The 17,987-nt window shown below is 45.5% G+C and overlaps 1 protein-coding gene across 1 annotated transcript; it reads left to right on the forward strand.

The window, feature by feature from the left end:
• The first annotated feature begins 10,740 nt into the window (after positions 1-10,740).
• Positions 10,741-12,806, forward strand: LOC120895144 (basic helix-loop-helix neural transcription factor TAP). Its single transcript, XM_040298223.1, has one exon. The coding sequence runs from the start codon at positions 10,992-10,994 to the stop codon at positions 12,477-12,479; it is 1,488 nt and encodes a 495-aa protein (XP_040154157.1). The 5' UTR covers positions 10,741-10,991; the 3' UTR covers positions 12,480-12,806.
• The last annotated feature ends 5,181 nt before the right edge of the window (positions 12,807-17,987 follow it).

Consider the following 17,987-nt stretch of genomic DNA (forward strand, 5'->3'; position numbering starts at 1 on the left):
AAAAACCCGGAGTCGACTTCGATCCGACTCCGATAAATTCGGAATCGACTCCGGAAGGTAGGTTCGTGCTGAAATATCCGGAGTCGTTCGGAATCGTCCGAAAAGGCCCGGAGTCGTCCTCTGGAGCCGATTCTGGATGACTCCAGACGACTCCGGACGATTCCGCATGACTCCGAACGACTCCGGACGACTCAGACTTCGGGCGGATCTAGTGGTTCCCCTTTATGCCGGAGTCGGAATCGGAATAACAATAGTCGTAGTCGGATCGGAGTCATGGGTGCGCTCCATACAGCACAATACTACAGCTGAGCAAATGGCACTTACACTTTTGCGTCAACATAATTGCTGGCTACAGTTGCTGCTTGCCCTGACTGGCGTTTGCTGGAAACCCGGAAATCCCGACACCACCCCACGGAACAGGGGTTGGAAAAACAACTAAAGCGAACAGCACCAACAACAACAAAAAAAAAGCCAAAGAAAGGGGTTGATCACATTCACTCCCCCTTTGGTGCGGCTGTGTTTCGTTGTGTCGGTGTGTTTGCGGATGGCTCTGCCGCACAATGGGACGACCAAAGTGTAACATTTATTTTGATACCTTTCCGTGTCGTACCCATTTTTCCCGGGGGAAGGGGGAACCATACCCCTTCTTCCTTTCACCTGCAAGGAAGAAACAACAAGAGAAGCGCGCGAAAGCCGCGAACCAAACTGCACTCGTGCCGGTACAGAGAAGCGGAAGGATTAGAGCGCTTGAATGTATTCATTACCACGGCATGCGCATGTGTGTGTGTTGCACCGGGATTAAGGCTTGTAATTAGAATTTTATTCACATTTTACAGTGCGTACGGGCAAACGGGTGTAACGGGCAAACAATAAAAATCACTACTCTTTGATCTGATACGCAGAGTCCCCGTGCGCGGCCGTATACTGGAACGGATTATCAACATCAACATCAACAACACAGTGAAACAGAAAACCCCTTTTGGTTTTTTGACAAGTTTTTTTCGTGTGTGTGTGTGTTCCTCTTAAAGATTGACAAACCGTAACCGGGTCGCTTTTGTTGACGAACCGGCTGATGAGGAATAATCTGCTCAGTGTGTAAATTGTGTTATTTTAAAGTATTTATCCGCGAGGATTAAACCCCATTTATTGCTTGTTTGGGCTTGTTTTACTCCTGTCCTGTCGTGTCCTGTCGTACAACCTGTTACTTGCCCGAGTGGGCAGAAATATGTAACACGCAGGAAAAGAAGAAGAAAAAAAAATTGAATCAACCTACAGGGCGCAGCCAGAAGGCATCTCCAGCAGCGTGCTATTTGTACCAAAAACACATTAACAATATTAGCAGTGATCATATCAATTCAATTATATGCGAAATTCCGAAATCCCGAAACAGTGCACCCCAACAACACGTCACCCATCCCGGGAGGGTTTCGCTCTTTGTCGCGTTGAAGTCTTTCGTTCGTTTTGAATCATCCAAACGATTCCCCACACACACACACCCAACGGGAAGAGTATATCAAGGCTTATCATTTAATTTCACTATCATAAAACCGAATGCAATAATTGTTATGCATCAACGCCTTCGCCCTTCGTCCCTTTTGTAGGCATTTGTAGCCCCTTGCTGCTGGTCTCCACCCTAAACCGGCTCTTCCCGGCCAACCAAACCGAGTGTATTTAATTAAATTTTTCCCTCTAGCCAGGCATACTGACTTCTTCCTCGCTGGACGAGGATACGTGAATGGTCGTGAGTGAAAAATTACCGCACCAAAGTCAATGCTGACAAAAAAAAAAGCCAGGTTCATTACTGGTGACGATTGTTATTCAAATCACTCCCAGCGCTGTTGTACGCGCAGTAACGGTACCGTACGGAGGCTTCGCACAAAATGCATCGCGTGGCCACCGAAATCCGGCAGCAAAGGACACTGTACCAATGAATTGTATTTTGTTTTATGATTCGCTTCTATCATTGCAGCGATTTGGCCTTCCTGCTTTGGCCGAATTTTTACGAGTCCGAGAAGAACACGCACCAGGACGAAGGCTGGTCTAATCAAAGCTGCTCCTGCATCCTGCTTGCATTTTCGGCGTACAGGGTACATCCCGGGGCCCGGGCGGCAAATGAACCCGAATCGTTTGCATAAATTAAATTTTTCATGTTTATTTGCGTCTGACAAAACAACGCATAATTTATGGGCCTCGGGTTGCATCCTCACGGGAACACTTCGCCATCGGCAGCGGGCAGCGCCGGTGATGGTGGTAGTAGGATAAAATAAGGGGAAGCAGAGACGCACCGAGTGGCAAGCAAACAGGAATTCATAGTGGAGAAAGGCGTCCTTCACTGTGCGCAACCGTTTCGTTAGCGGGAAAAGGCCACTGGATGGATATAAATAGTATGCAAATTAATTTTCATCTACAGACCCCCCAAACAACACATTACACACACGCACACACACACAAGGGGGTGAGGGTTGGTGTAAAGATTTCGATGCGCCTGATTCGGTTTGGTTTGGATTTTGGAACCCGAAGCATCTTCGTGGTGCAAAAAGAACGAGGCTTTAGTGCAGAACGAAAGGACATTAAACAACGGACCAAAAAGGGGCGAAACAAAAAAAGAAGCAGATTCTGTGGCCAACCACTTGAACCGGTCGGGTTTTTCGAGTGGGATTTAAATGTCACTACGGTAATCATCTCCTTCATTGTGTGTGTGTATAAAGGACAGGCGGTAAGAATCATATTTTTATGATTAATAAAACCTTCGTTTGAACTGCTCGCGGCACGTTCATTTATAATTTGTGTTACTTTTTAAGCACCCATACCAAGGGATGTGTGCTTGCTTTCAACGCTCCTTTCTAGCTTTCTAACCATTTCCAAAAACGGAGCATTTGCCTTCGTGTTCGTGACGATTGGAGCGCGCAACGCATGCTTTGCTCGGCATGGCACGCGATCGTTTGTCGCCTCTGTTTGTCCACCATGGCTTGCTGCTGCTGCTGCTGCTGCTGTTTGCAGGCTCACAAACACAGTTTGCATTACATATGCCGTAGCATATGTTCCAATGTTGCTGTTTACCTTTCCCCTGCCTCATCGCGAGGGGTCATTTTTACACCAACCGAACGGTTACAGGTGCCCAACACTTCACACTTACACCGTGCTGTCTATCTGTTGACTTTAGCTGGCGCAGGTAGATACTTTATTAATTTCATTTTTATTTGCTATGACTCGTGAGGGGGGGGGGGGATTGGGAGAAGGGGTTTACGTATGTTGGTGGGAGTGAGTACACATAGCAAATGAACTGTTTGCAGGTAGCTCACTCTACCGAAAGTGTAAACAAATAATTCTGTAAGTGACTAAACCGATAGCGCGAACAACTGTCTATGATAGGTGCTTCTGTTTTAGATTCGATTGGATAATAGCGTGGCGCACGAATTTGTGTTGGGCTTTTTGCGATTGGTCAGACCTTTATTCAGACCATCCACACCGTCTCAACTCATAAAATGGGAAGATCCCTGCATAAAATACAACTTATGCGATAGAATCGATAAACACTGACACAGGATCCGAAGAACAGATTTTTGGAGTATGACGGGTAATCTAGTCCTAAATGTGAACTAAACGAATTACATCGACTTGGACCAAGTACTGCAACTGCGAAAAGGAACATATATTTCCTGGAATGGACTTGAAAGGGAAACTATAATGTGTGGAAATTCGATTTAGAGTTGTAAGATGATTGAGAAGCGTCAAACAGATGACAAAGTATTGACGCTTAAAATATCCCAAAAATACATCCATCAGTATGATCTACAAGTGATCCATCCGTGCAATATAACCTATGAATGAACCTAAAAATTATTTGATTTTAATCGGATTTTAATCCTTGTAAATTTTGATTAAGGCAGCAATTGTAATTATTTATCATTTATTTATCAACATATGTGTCTTGCACTTTTGTGGTTGAGACAAACTGACTACTAAAAAGCCATTTTACACCTAATTCTATAATTGGTGTAGGTCAGGGCAACCTGCAATAGTAAGACCTATTACTGGTGCAAATAGTGATGTCCATATGATTAGTTTATCTATAGTAAGGATAAGGATTAATTTATCTATAATTAGACAAGTCCTCATTCACCAGTTCATAGGAGATTTCCATCCATAACGGGCAAGTCTTACACTTGACTAGACAATTGGCGAATTTGAGATATAATTGTAGTGACTTTCGGGGTAGTAAAAGAGTTCTGCTATCTCGAGACGGTCGTTACTTCGGACAGCGACATCAGCAGCGAAATCCGGAGACGCATTGTGCAGGGATGCAATCGTGCAAACTTTGGGCTTCACCGACTGCTGAGATCCAGAAGACTCATTTGAGTTATATCGCACATTTATTCGCCCGGTGGTCCTCTTTGGACACCAAAGTCTTGGACCATTGGAGCGGAGGATGCAAACGCTCTGGGCGTGTTTGAGCGACGCATCCTCCGGACCATCTTTGGCGCTGTGTTCGAGCGTGGAGCGTGGAGGGGAAGGATGAACCACGAGCTTGCTGAGCTGTACGGCGAACCGAGCATCCTGACGGTGTCGAACACCGACATCCTGACGGCTGTTCGACACCGATCCCCAGGAGATCGGGTGTATACATGGATGGGAGGCTACATCCAGGGACCGAGCATCCTGGAGAATGATTGATTGCTGGGTCATGTCACGAAGACGTGCTCTATCGTGAGCAGGCCAACAAGGGAAAGAGATAATTTTAGTGTTTTTCCTCATGAATTTGGATTAAAAGTATAGCGCAAAATTCATGCAATTATGGACACAAATTAATATGAATGTGTGACAGACAGAATACAGTTGGACCTGGATTAGATCCTCGAACATTATATGATCGATTATATAAAATAATCTCAACCTATTAGGAATGTTAATTGTGACATCAGTGTGTTACAAAATCGCACATTTTAACATTACACTTTTAGACTTAACTTCACGCCAAGCCTCTTTACCAGATAATGCTATAATGTATGCCATTTGTAGACTGCATTTGAAAACCCATTAGCACCAAAAATCATCCTTCAAAGATCTATAAGCTTCAGCAACAGTTAAGTGCTACCTGACAAACGGAATCGCTTAATCCTTCCCCGGAACCAACCTCCCGGAACACTTCCTTGCGCATGCAAATGAGGTGCCGGAAGAGGAAGCGAAAGCCTAAAATTATCATAATAATAACAGTAATGAGTGTGCGCTGTTCCCGGACCTAGACACCATTCGAACGGGTCTTTCAATGAACAAGATCATCCTTACCGAAGCTCATAATTGTTTTGCCGGGTTTCTTCCGCCCTTTCTGTCCTCTGCTGACAACAAACGCTGCTGACGCGGCAACTTTCCATTTCCGTTTTCCGTGGCGCATTTTTCCACCTTTTTTATTCACTCGCACCCGGCCGTTCAATTGTTGCACTGTGTGTGTGTGTGAGCTTGCATTTGTTGCTTACCTTCTGGATCGATTTCGCCTCGTGTGCGAGGACACGTGCGAGCAATTTACCTTTGCTGTGGCGTGGTGGCGCGTTTTACAAACCGAAGCGGGGAAGCGAGCTTTGCACGTGTCCTCACTTAGTTAGCGCTCTGTTCAAGCCATCCGCACGCTGTAATTGTGAGTTTGTTTGTTTGTTTTTTTTACAGGACACATGAGAGAGCAAGACTGTATTATTCCTCCTTCATCGGTCAAGCAATCTCATCTGCCCGCGTCGGTCTCAATCACCGGATCACCGTTAAGAGGCACGTTTTGTGCCATCCTTTTAATCCAACCTCACCATCCTTCCAGTGAAAGTGAATTGAACCCTGAACTGAAGCCAGCAGAAACCAGCAAAGAAAGTGTCAGCCTGTGAACGGGGTAGGTGTCAGGGGGTGTCGAAAGGATTAAAGGATTGTCTGTGTGGCCAGAGAAGGGCTTCCCTTGCAAAAATGTGTAGTAATCCTTCTTCGAAAATCCTTCCATCTTTCCATCTACCGCAAACCTCTCAGCTTAGCTTCGAAAAAAGGGTTTGCAGCAAAACAAAAAATCTAAATGCAGCGTCTGCAAGCGTGACAGTTTGCAAGCTGCAACGGAGATCCATTTTGTACAGGAAGGGAAGCATCTGCCTGCGCTACTTTCGTCGATCGATTTATCACCTTCAATTACTTTGCTGCCCCATTTTCGCACGGTGCACGGTGCAATAAAATCAAATAAAATTTCGCCACGCATACGGACACATTTTGGCAGCGGTGTTTGGTGCGTAGAACGGAGGGACAGAACGGAGTAAAAGGCTTGTAAGCGACCGGCTGGAGAGTAAAAAAAGAAGATAAATACAAGTCAGGCAAACATTCCGAAACGAATCAATCTTCTATTCTATTTGGTGGCATAAAAAAGAAGTCGCAAAAATTGAAAAACCCATCCTCCTCCCAAACCATGTCCAAAAAGGGTTTTGCAGTCGGCACACTTTGCACTAGCCCAACCGAACGCGATCCGTAACGAACCGGCCCGCAACACGGGACCACGGGTCCGATCCAACACCCGATATCGATTAACCTGCCCACGGAGCAGAGAGTCTTCCGCCAAAGGGGGAAACGTGCGAATTGTGACCTCGAAGCGTTAAATAGAAGACAGCAACATAAAAAAAGGGTTTGCAGGGACCAAACAACGATACCAAACAAAAAAAAGTAGGATGTGGCACAAAAAATCATAACCGACGACTTCTGAATGCGCTCGCGCGCGGTAGAAACGGCGGCCAGAAACTCGGGGTTCGAAGATCAAACAATTTTCATTGATCCGGTACCGCCTTTGGATGTCTTTTTTCAAGGGTCGATGAATGCCGAAAAAGGGTTTTTTTTGTGCCAGTTTGATTCATTACTTGTCGGCAGGCAATGTGAAGGACCAAGGGGATAAGGAGAGCGGAGAGACAGGGGAAAAAAAGGTTTGCCATTTTTTTTTCTATTGCCAAACACGAGCTAAATGGTTGTAAATTTTACGCATGTTTGTCGCATTCAGGACGCATTCAAACAAGATCGGTAGCGGAAGATTGGTGTGAAGATTCGACAAGCATCACTTTATGATGGATGGTGAAGGTGTTGAACCGGCATCCGGTTGAATTGATCGATTTTGACACCTTTTTTGGGGGGAGAGGTAGTGCAGTTGCTATTTTAAACATTGAACCTAAATACTCTCCCACTAAATCCATCCATAAATCGTATGAAAAACCGAAGTTTCCTTCTCCTCCGACTAGATACCAGTTAGGCTTTACAAATCATTTGTCACCCGCTCCGGCCACACAGCATAGCACGGTACCATTAAAATTCGATAACTATCACCATCTTCTTGCACCGGGGGGTGGGGGGTATGCACTCTGATTGAATATCCTGCAGCGTAAGCAGTGTAGCGACTGCCCACCCGACAAAGCACATCCCTGGTTTTTGCGAGATAAATCCTCACAGATTAGCAGCAGCATTAGCAGTAGCAGCAGTTCAGAATCGGCCAGGGGCGATAACAGGAAGACTCCCTCTACTACAAACGGCTACCGAATGGTTCTGATGTAAGGAGGAGCGTCTCTTCACTCTACCACAGCGGATTCATCTTGAGACATCATCTGAGCTGGACCCGACCAAACGACCTCCCAAATTCGGTGCACCCTCAGTGCTCGCTTCCGTGATTAGCATTCGAGAATTCGAGCGGGCACTCGGGAAGGAAAACTCGGGACGGCACATCAAAACAACATTTTCCTCACCGCCCAATTGGTGGAAATTGGATTGATGCCGGGGGTTTGATAGCTACGCCGTTCGGGTGAGGGTTTACGGCGTTCGGGAAGTTTTTTTTTAAAGGGCAGGGTTTTGCTTTGCATTACAAAGCGACCCCGGTTTGGACACCGGTTGCCGTACTACAGTGGTGGCTGTATAAGTGTGTGCGGTTGAGCGTTTGTTCGGCTTGCTTCGATTAGGTTGTTTCACCCGTACCTTCATCTTCTTTTTCATTGGCACAACAACCGTAGTTGGTCTAGGCCTGCCTTTACCACTAATGGGCTTGGCTATTAATAACTATTTGATAACCCATAGCAGGATAGTCACTATCGGGTTCACGGCTTGAATCCAACACGGGCATGGGCAAGTCGTACGATCAGTGCTGCATAATGTCATGAGTATCACGAGATTTTGAACATATCGAACGAAAACAATGAACATATCCGTGGTAGCTTCATGATCATTGCTGATACTTGAGTCCAACGCGATACTCTGACTGACAAGCTTAGCTTAATGCCAGCGCAAGCATAATCATGATTTTTCCTGGCTGTCAAATGCCACTTTTCAGTCATCAACACTCATGACTGAAACGAAGCTCAAATCAGATCACCTACATAACTGAGATGAGCAGTGACGATGCTCAAACAGTTGGAGTATCAATCACATGCTTGGTGATATTTGGATTAGCACCCAACTCTTGATCACTCACTGGGTCACGACATTTTTGTCGGCGATAATCATGACATTCTTGGAATATACTTGGAACCACTCGCACGCACCGCATTTCTCCTATGACCATCGCGATGATCATCGACTGAAAATGTCGCGACCAAGTGACTGACCGAGAGTTGGTTGCACACAATGTCACCAAGCATGTGATGATCGCGCACCGACTGTTTGAGTCTCACCTCTGATCATCACAGTAGAGCTCGTGACGCTGACATGATTTTGTTTCAGCTGGAATTTGTCATGACTATGTCAGTGACATTTTGCAAAACTGATCACAGCAAAAAAAAGTCGTAACATAGTGACTGACCAAGCGATGGTCGCAAACATGTCATGAGCATGTATTGATCACAACAAACCGTTTTGACTATCACCTCTGATTATCACAATTAAGTACGTGACGCTGATATGGATTTTGTTTCAGTCAGATTTTTTTATGACATTGACAGTGACATTTTGCAGCACTGCGTACGAGTTGACGATAGCACTACTGGACTGACTCATCCCTACCATTGCAATTCCAATCAGTCAGGTTAGAGTTGGAACTTGGAACGGATAGCATTCTGCAGTATTCCGTTTGCTTTGTAGCAGCAGATCATAATACTCCACACTAAGCTCTGTTTATGTCAAATGATCATGAACAGCATGATCTTTTCGCCCCAAAACTCCGTCGATTTAATCAATTATGACACACGTTTACTCGTAAATCAGTATTCGTTGCCATCCAGGAGTTAAAAACTTGTTAACCATAACCATTTTCTGTACTGTAACACAAAGATAGCTGATAGCCGTGTCTGGCTTATACCGTGTCTGGCTATTTCTATCACATTCCTTTAGCTAGAGATCGATTTAGACTAAAATTTGGGATCGATGTTCGGCTTTGCTTTATTCATAATCCAAGAATCCATGTTTTCAGTTACAGAAAACGTCCAAACAAGTGATTTGATTCCTTATCGGAGGCCTTGATGGTTGGTACATTTGTAATTTATTTTATCTACTTTGATTCTCTCATGCGTTGTGTATTCGGCGGTGTTGCCGTTTTGCTCTAGTACCTGCCTTTCAGGTCCATTAGTAATTAATCAAGCTATTTCTTTATGCTTCATGTTATTTAAGTGTTATACTGTAAGAAGCATTGCAGTACGCCAAACCATTGATTGAATAATAGTTTTGTGCTCTCATTTCCAGGTTTGAAGTTTATATTTTATTATTTTCTTTCATTTCACGAAAAATGCAAATATTTCTTTCTTTCTTCAGTTTTAACATTCAAATTGAATGTTTTATTACAAGCTCTTAGATTTTTTTTAAATTGACACTTACTGTTGTCACTATATTGCAGTGTCTATATTAAGTACAAGCTGTAATTTTCTGCCAATAAGATAAATTAAGCCGAAGATAACCGAGTAATTAAAAAATTGTGAAAAAAATATCACAAACAATAATAATTTGTAACAAAATCATTTATTTTAAGTTCTTAAAATATGTAACTTGCAAGTGAGTAAAATCTCGGTGAATAATTTTTTTTATTTTAAACTGCTGGCACCACTATCTATCTCAACTTTTATCATATAATAAAGTGTAGAAACCTCATAAACTTATGCCCTAATTTGTGTTAGTTTGAATTTTGTCTTTAGTATAAATAATTAACACACCACTGTAACGCATTACTCCTTACGCTCAAGGACGCAGCAGCAGCCCACACACCCCACCGGCACTGACCTGTACCAGCGGCCATGTCACGCGTGGAACAATTGAATACTACTGAAACAAGTGAACGAGGGGTTGCTGGCACTTCCCTTTCATTTCCATCCAACCTGGGCCAAGGAAAAAACGGGCAAGGAAAAAGGTAGGAAAACACCGCACTACACTCCTAACGAGCACGAGTTTCCCTACACAGACGCAGAAAAGTGCGGCAGCCACGAGAGAGAGAGGGAGCGACAGAACGCTACTGGGCATGAGTGTGTGCAAAAACGAGACACCCAACTGTGCGAGGGAAAAGCAGCAAAATCCCGAGGGGGAAAAACAAACGCCACTGATAGGACGCACACTTCGAACGCGGGTGCTCACCGGGCCTGCCTGTCTAGGAAAGGGCTCGGAAAAGGGATCGGAAAGCGACCGAACAGAGCGGGAAAGGGAAAACGGTTGCAAAGCATGAGCGAGAAAGGGAGAACGAAAGCGAGTCCTTTTTTTTGGTTTGGTTGCCGGTGCCGGTTGGTGGTGTTATAAAACTTTTCAACCCTGCCAGCCGGGTGCGTATTTGGTGTTCGTTACCGGTAGCGTACGGAACGGTGCGCGGAGCGCGTGTGTGTATTTTTCGGTTTTCCACTCGAAGCTTACAGTTTGAAGAGTTTTCCCCGGGGCGCAACAACTATGCGCCAGTCGGTGAGGATAGTGTAAATGCCGAATGAAGAATACTAAGCGAGCGTATGCGCTTATTTTGTGTGTGTGATTGTGAAAGAGTGTTAGTAAATAGAGTAAGCAACACTAATTGTAGTGCCTAACAGTGACATTATGACTGTATGATCGTAGCTGTACAAAGTGTGTTCTCAGTGTCGTGTTCCTGCCCCCACCGAAGAAGCTGTGCCCCACCGTACAGTATGTCATCGTACTGTGGGTTTGACGATCGTTCGTTTGAAGACTTCGACGACTACACGTCGGAGGACAGTGGGTTCGAGAAGAGCTACGAATCGTGCGCGGGAGACCTTTCGTTTGCCGGCTGTCTGCAGCCCGCACCGCGCAAGCTAAACTTCGAGCATGTTGCCATCCCACCGCAGGTCGTCCCGGCTCCACCAGTGGGAGGAGTGCCGCTAGATATGCTGCTCCCGGACCAGGACTCCAGGCTACCTCCAGCGAAAAAGCGTGGCCGACAGTCGCTCCGCGACAAGGCGACGATGGCAGCAGGCAACAAACAGGACGCTGCCGGATCGTTCTGTCCGTCGCTTGGCGTACAAACTTCCACCCCAGTGAAACCGGCCCCCGGTGCGGAGGGCGAGATGGAGCAAAAGCCCAAGCGCAAGTACGCCATGGGCAAGAGCCGCATCACGCGCAACCGCAGCCCCACGCAAGTGATGCGCATCAAGCGGGTTCGCCGGCTGAAGGCGAACGATCGCGAGCGGAACCGGATGCACACACTGAACGAAGCGCTCGAGCGGTTGCGGCTAACGCTGCCCACCTTCCCGGAGGACACCAAGCTGACCAAGATCGAGACGCTGCGGTTTGCGTACAACTACATCTTCTCGCTGGTGCAGCTGCTCGATCTCGACGGCTCGATACAGCTCGACCTGGAGAAGCTGCAGAGTTTGACGCTGAGCGGGGAGCGCATCAATAAGGAGCTGTTTGACGCGATGTTCATTAACCCACCGCCGGCTGGGCAGCACCATCACTGGGGAGCGGCCTTTACGGCGGGAGATTTCTACAGCAGCATGCAGCAGTACGGTGCGGTCGTTGGAGGGACCGCCCCTGGGGAGCTGGGATTGCCGTCGGCAACGCCTCAGGCGGGACAGTTTTCCAAGCAAAACTACAACCTATTCCGTGGTGCCTTCGATGCGGCCTGCACTGTACGGTCGCCAGCAGTGGGACAGCAGACGGGGCCGTACCCAGCCGACCCGTATCCTCACCAGCAACAAGCCCGCGGGCAGCCAGTTGCGTCGCAGCATCAGCTCCATCATCATCACAACGGTATCCGGCAAGCGAGCTCGATACCTCCAACGCCCCCAAACGTACAGCCTGGACAGGGTTACACGAGCGATGCTTACTACCCTCCGGCGAATGGAATGACCGAATTTGGACCTGTAGCCGCCTGTCCAGACATGATCGGTCGACAGCAGCAGCAGCTACACCAGCAGCAACGCCACTCACCTCCTGGAAGCGTCCCCGGGCAGACGATGCACTACAGCAGCAGCTTCTACAACCAGACGCCACCGTGGCGCGAAGGCAATGGAGACACCCCGTACACTGCGCTAGATTCGGGCATCTTCGACGACTTTGGAGGGGCGGCCGTTGCGTAGGATCGCTTTTCGGAAGATCGGTTGTTTTTAGTTTAAAAAGGTTTAAACACAACAGACACACACACAAACGGTGATACAAGCGAGCAAGTGTTTTAAAAAGCAATTCTAGACGTACAATAACTCTGTAGGATAGGCTTCAAATCACGTTGTTTTTTTTATGTGAGGGGGTGGCGATAGAATTGCGATTGTTTTGTAGTCACTGTAGTCACAAAGCAATGGCGATTATATCCCTAAAACGTAGTTATCGGTCGTAGTTGTCAGGCATGTTTCGTTTGTTCAATCGTTTGCATCGATTTACAACCACGCTGGAATGAATTACGATCAGTTTCTTTTCTATTGGTAATTGTTTATTGTTTATTGTTTTGTTTTTCTTCTGAAATTCATTTCGTCTTTGTTTTCTCTTATTCTTAGTATTTTTACATGTTTTATCTTACGTTTTTATCATTTCTGATGTTCTCCAATTACTTTCATGTTTTTAGATACTTCTTCAAGAATCTTCCTCATACTTTGATGTTTATTTTTATAAGATTTTTCATATCTCTTTCTTCACTTTCACTTCACCACTTCTAATTCCTTCCACTATGGTTATCCTTTTCGTAGCAAAAGACATTTTATAACACCTTTATATTCTGTTGAGTAAACAACTTGTTTTCCCCCACTTAGCAGTCACATTTAAGGTGAGTGAGGCAAAACGATCTGTTTGCTATCTTGTGAGGCATATTCCTATATTTTAATGCAACGATGGTCTGATTTAACTAGTCAAGTTAGTGAAAACAAGATAAAGTAGTCGTACAACAACAAGCCAACAGGGAGTCAAAAAAGGCAGACGATTTTGGCATGACATTTACAACATTTTGCTGTAAATCTCCGCTCACAAATCGTCAAATACCGGACCGATTTAATGCATTAAAAGGCGTTCATTTTGCTGCTTAAAATCGATCCCTTCTTCAGTTTTGACGGTCCTGTTTGCAACATTGCCTTCATGAAATACAAAGCCATATATAAGTATATATATACATACATTAGCATACACTGGACCAAAACTGGAGAGTTATAGCGTAATAAGTGCTCTTCGATGAATCAGGTGCCCGCGGGAAACTTTTATCCATATACACGAGTAGGTAAGCAATATATTTTTAACACGTTTTTAGTGAGCGCAGAGTAGAAGAAAAGAAGTGAAATAAATTGAATAATAAAAATAAAACACCGGTTAACGCCAACCATTACCAAAATGCAAAAAAAAATCATGTTTCGTATGAAGTGAAATCTCTCTCGCATGATGACCTTATTATGGGCTTATTATCCTAGCTGTGTCGTTGTTTTTGCTTTCAATTTTAGGCGAATAATTTGTGAACCGTTCTAATCGGCTGATGCCAATCGCAATGTCACGCGATTCGTTTTGCGCATTAACACACGCACACACACTTAACTCCACAGTTCCAGCGTGGCCAAGCAGTCGCCACCCCTCCGTAAAAACCCCGGCCACAAAAGCTGGGGTAGTGCCACAATGTCCAAACAATGACTTTGAATCGTCGATGAATGGAAAGGAAATCAAACATTCATTGCGCTTGTCACCCGCTCGAAGTGAGCGAACGGCTGAAGGTACAGTGGGTTACGGGTGGATAAAAGCAAGACAAAGCAGGAGCACACTCTCCCTCAGCTTGCGGGAAGTGTGATTCTGGTGCTGGTCCCTTTAAATCTGAAACCTGTCCAGCAGCAACAGCAGCAGCAGCAGCCAAACGGCTCGAACTCAAATTTCAACGTGCGCCGGCAAGAAGAAAAACTCCCCAATTCATCACAATTACCCGAAGCAAACAAACAGTACAAAACGTCATCCGATCGGGTTTGCGCACACAGCTAAGGGGTCGATTTAAATCACAGGCGCACACAGGCGAGCCTGCTGGTCCTGTCCCGAGACAGCACGAGTGACGGACAGGCGCCAGCAGACGCGCTTGGTCCTTGCGGGTCCTTGTTTCGATCGTTTTATCGCTCTTCGTCTCTTTGCATCCCTTACTTGTGTCTTCCTTTCTCTCTCTCTCTATCACCTTTCCGCCCTGTCAAGCGGACGCGAATTATGCGAATAATCCGCCGTTCAACACCTCGGGGGGTTCTCGGGATCTGGGACTAGAATGGCTCGAGCCAAGCCCGGCCCCTAGCTAAACCCGACGGTGCTGCGCTTTCTCGAGGGTTTTTGGGCAATTGAATGTGCTTCTCTGCACTACTATTATTTTTATAGCCATTGTGTTCGTCCCCGTTGTTCAACCCCCGGGGTGGTGGATAAAGCATCCCTCGCGCTCGTTAGACAGCGTGCGCGCGCGCACACACTGCAGAGCAGCACATAAATCTCGCTCTCTCGTCCTTTCGCTCTTTTTTTTTTGAGTCCTTTCTATGGCGCCCGTCCCCGTGACAAACTGGCTAAACGTAGCTGATTGATGATACCCGTTCCGTTCCATCCCTTCTACACTGGGTGCTGGGTGCTGCTTGTTAGCTAACTTTGTTAGCCAAGGGAAAAAACAACGGCCACTAAACTTTCCTTTCAGTAACAGTAACAGTACAACACATTAGACAAACTGTCCACTGCTGCAACGCCGTTTCCGACGGCCTTCATGAATAACCCACCTGTGGTGTAGATCGTTAACGATTCGAAGCCCTTCCGAAATGCCGACCAAATCAGGCAAATCCTAATTGCACTGCCAGCTTTGCTAGTTTTCGCTTTCGGAAATATTGATGATTTTTACGAAATGCTTGTGAGCGGATTCTTCATCAATCAACGATCGGGTGGAGGGCGCTCGGTTGTGATTGCCCCCGTTCCAGTCCCGGACACGACCTACTCTAACTCTCCCATCATGTGGGACGACGCATTATTCATGCCGAAAGTACATTTTGCAATACATGAATAATTTATAAAGGGTAAAAAGTAAAAGTGGTTTGAAAAAACATCGAATTTACTTTGACAGGATGGATTGTTCCGTGTCATTCTCATGACATGTAAGAGACAGTGCGCATCCATTGAATGCTACAAGTCTTTCGAAAACAAACTAGAAAACTGAAAATGCATTATGCACCAAAAGTCTCGTTAAGGAACACAAAAAAGGTTATTTTTGTATAGATCAGACTAATCCAATAAATTTAAAAAATGTTTTTAAGTCATGCTTAGGCTTGCAAAATGGTCTTCAAATCGCTTTAGCTGCTATTGGAAGTGTGCAGCTCTTGTCATGTCCATTCAGCTATTTTTATCATAGATACCCTTTCACGTACCTCATCTTTAAGGACACTGGTAAACCCATTATAAGATTCTGTACCTTCCAGCATACAATTAGATTCAAATGTGATTCAAGCCTGTTTGACTATGTTCCCGTTCCACCTTCTTCCGTTATTCCGGCAACGGGCCATTTTCAGTGAAAATAGGGCTTAACTAGCAAAAAAAAAAAAAGGACCAAATCCATTTACAAACAATGTGTTAAACTCAACCTTCCGTTGGTTATGGTTTTGCTTTCCATCCCTAGCCGGAAACACAATGCACTGTTTGAGAGTCGGAGCGCATTACAATCGCCCCCGTATAATTTTGCCATAACCTATGGCAAACCACTGCAAGGTGGTGCAAGACCAAATACACACACATACACACACACGCATACTAAAGCCTTGCGAACGACTGAAAGGTAGCCCTATTTGGTGCAGGACGTACGCAGGACAAATCAAATATTGGCATAATTTTTATTACCCTTCGCGTCCAGCCAGATCGCAGCAGGAAGCCTGTGCCGACCATCACGACCACCAATCACCACCACAACTGGTCGTAAAAATCACCGTTTGAAGTCTTTGGTGCCCGATAGTGACCGATGCAAGGTTTGCGACATAATTGGTCCTCCTTACTTGCCCATCAATTTGGGAAGGTTCCACCGTTGTTCGGTGTGTGCAATGTAATGACGCACTAACGGCTTTTGCAGAACAATTGCCAGGACATTCGGGACATATAGCTCGGGACCCAAGCAAGACGATTGAGGCGTTAACTGCTTTGATTGTTTAAAGCGCAGGGTTTAAACTGTTTTTCAACGTTTCTGCAGAGCCATAAAACCGGTACGACTGACGTTTACGATTTTTCCGATCGATGAGTCTTTAGTTTCGCGATGTCATCTTCCGATAAACACGGTGCAACTGGGTCAAAGGCCGAATCATCGGTCGACAGATGTCGACCACACCATTGCTGCGGAGTGGTTTTGAAGCCATCAAATATGCATTCGCCATGTTGTTGGTGCAAAAGCGAAAGGGTTCTTCTCGGGGATAGATCCGCTGGACGACATGTGAAATAACATCACCAACCACGTCGTTGATGATGGTTAACCACACGAACCACAAGTACCCGCAATGCTGCAATGTTTACTTTGCTCCACGGCATTTGATTGGCCGGTGTTGTGTGGGTAGCGGTAATGCAACAGATGGAAGTAGATTGCATCAAACGGTGGCAGTCAAACGAATCCTTTCGTGCGCAATGGTTCAGCTGAAGCTGAAGTGTTTGCTGAAGTGGAAATGTAAATAGAGTAGAATCATAGTGCGAATAGTGTTGCGTTTTATGTGAAAAAACAGGCAGGGAGATGTTTTGGAAAATTGTATAAGGGAAGTACAAGATTTCTCAGCAAATTTGGCACAGTTAACACTGAGACGATTGAGACTTTAAGCGGTCCTTTGGAATATCTTTTTGAAGGATCATTTCACATTCATTGAATTGCAGGGTTTTGAATGGTTGAAACATCCTATGCTTTCCAAGTATAACCAAGTATGTACTAGATTGATGAAACATTGAATTAGTATGCTCTTAGACTACGACTCCTAGAGTTGTTCATTGATGTTTAATGCGCCTTTGTAGGAAGTGTTCGTTGTTGTGTGGTTTAATCTACAACCTTGCGAGCTGCTTTTCGTTAGTTTTCCGGAATTCTCACCACAGCGGACGAAGACATGCGTGTAGACACGTTTTTAAGTTCTACATTCGATTGGCGGTTACTCCTCAGTTTTTGCGACAAAATTGTTGAAGTAGAGCTTTAGCATCATGGTGGGTCATAAAAATTCGATAGGACGCAGCTAGGAGATGTTGGAGTGGTTTGCGGACTTGGGTGTCATATTGAAATTCGCTTCAAATGATCGCATTGAGTTTTGGCGCCATTGCTTGCTGCTGCGAAGCCATTAGACGAGATTTCTGCTTCGTGATCGACCTCTCGGCCAAGCTAATGCAGCAATGTAGTCACTTGTCCCTGGATCTTCATATTCAGCTTCCTTTAAAACCTTAAGACGCTCAGGGTCGTCAGCCATTCGGAACTGGAATTTATTTCTAATAGTGCCAAGATGTTGTAGATACTTCAACAGGCTTATACGACGTCCACAGACTGCCGCACGGAGTCCGTTTTAGACGCTACGGGCGATCGTTCTTTGATAGCACACGCTCCTGAACGAAGGTGCTTCACTCTTTCAAGGTCATCATGGATAGAGTACGACTGATAGAGGTGTCAAATT

Source organism: Anopheles arabiensis, chromosome 2, assembly GCF_016920715.1.
Source record: "Anopheles arabiensis isolate DONGOLA chromosome 2, AaraD3, whole genome shotgun sequence".
Classification (NCBI taxonomy): Eukaryota; Metazoa; Arthropoda; class Insecta; order Diptera; family Culicidae; genus Anopheles; species Anopheles arabiensis.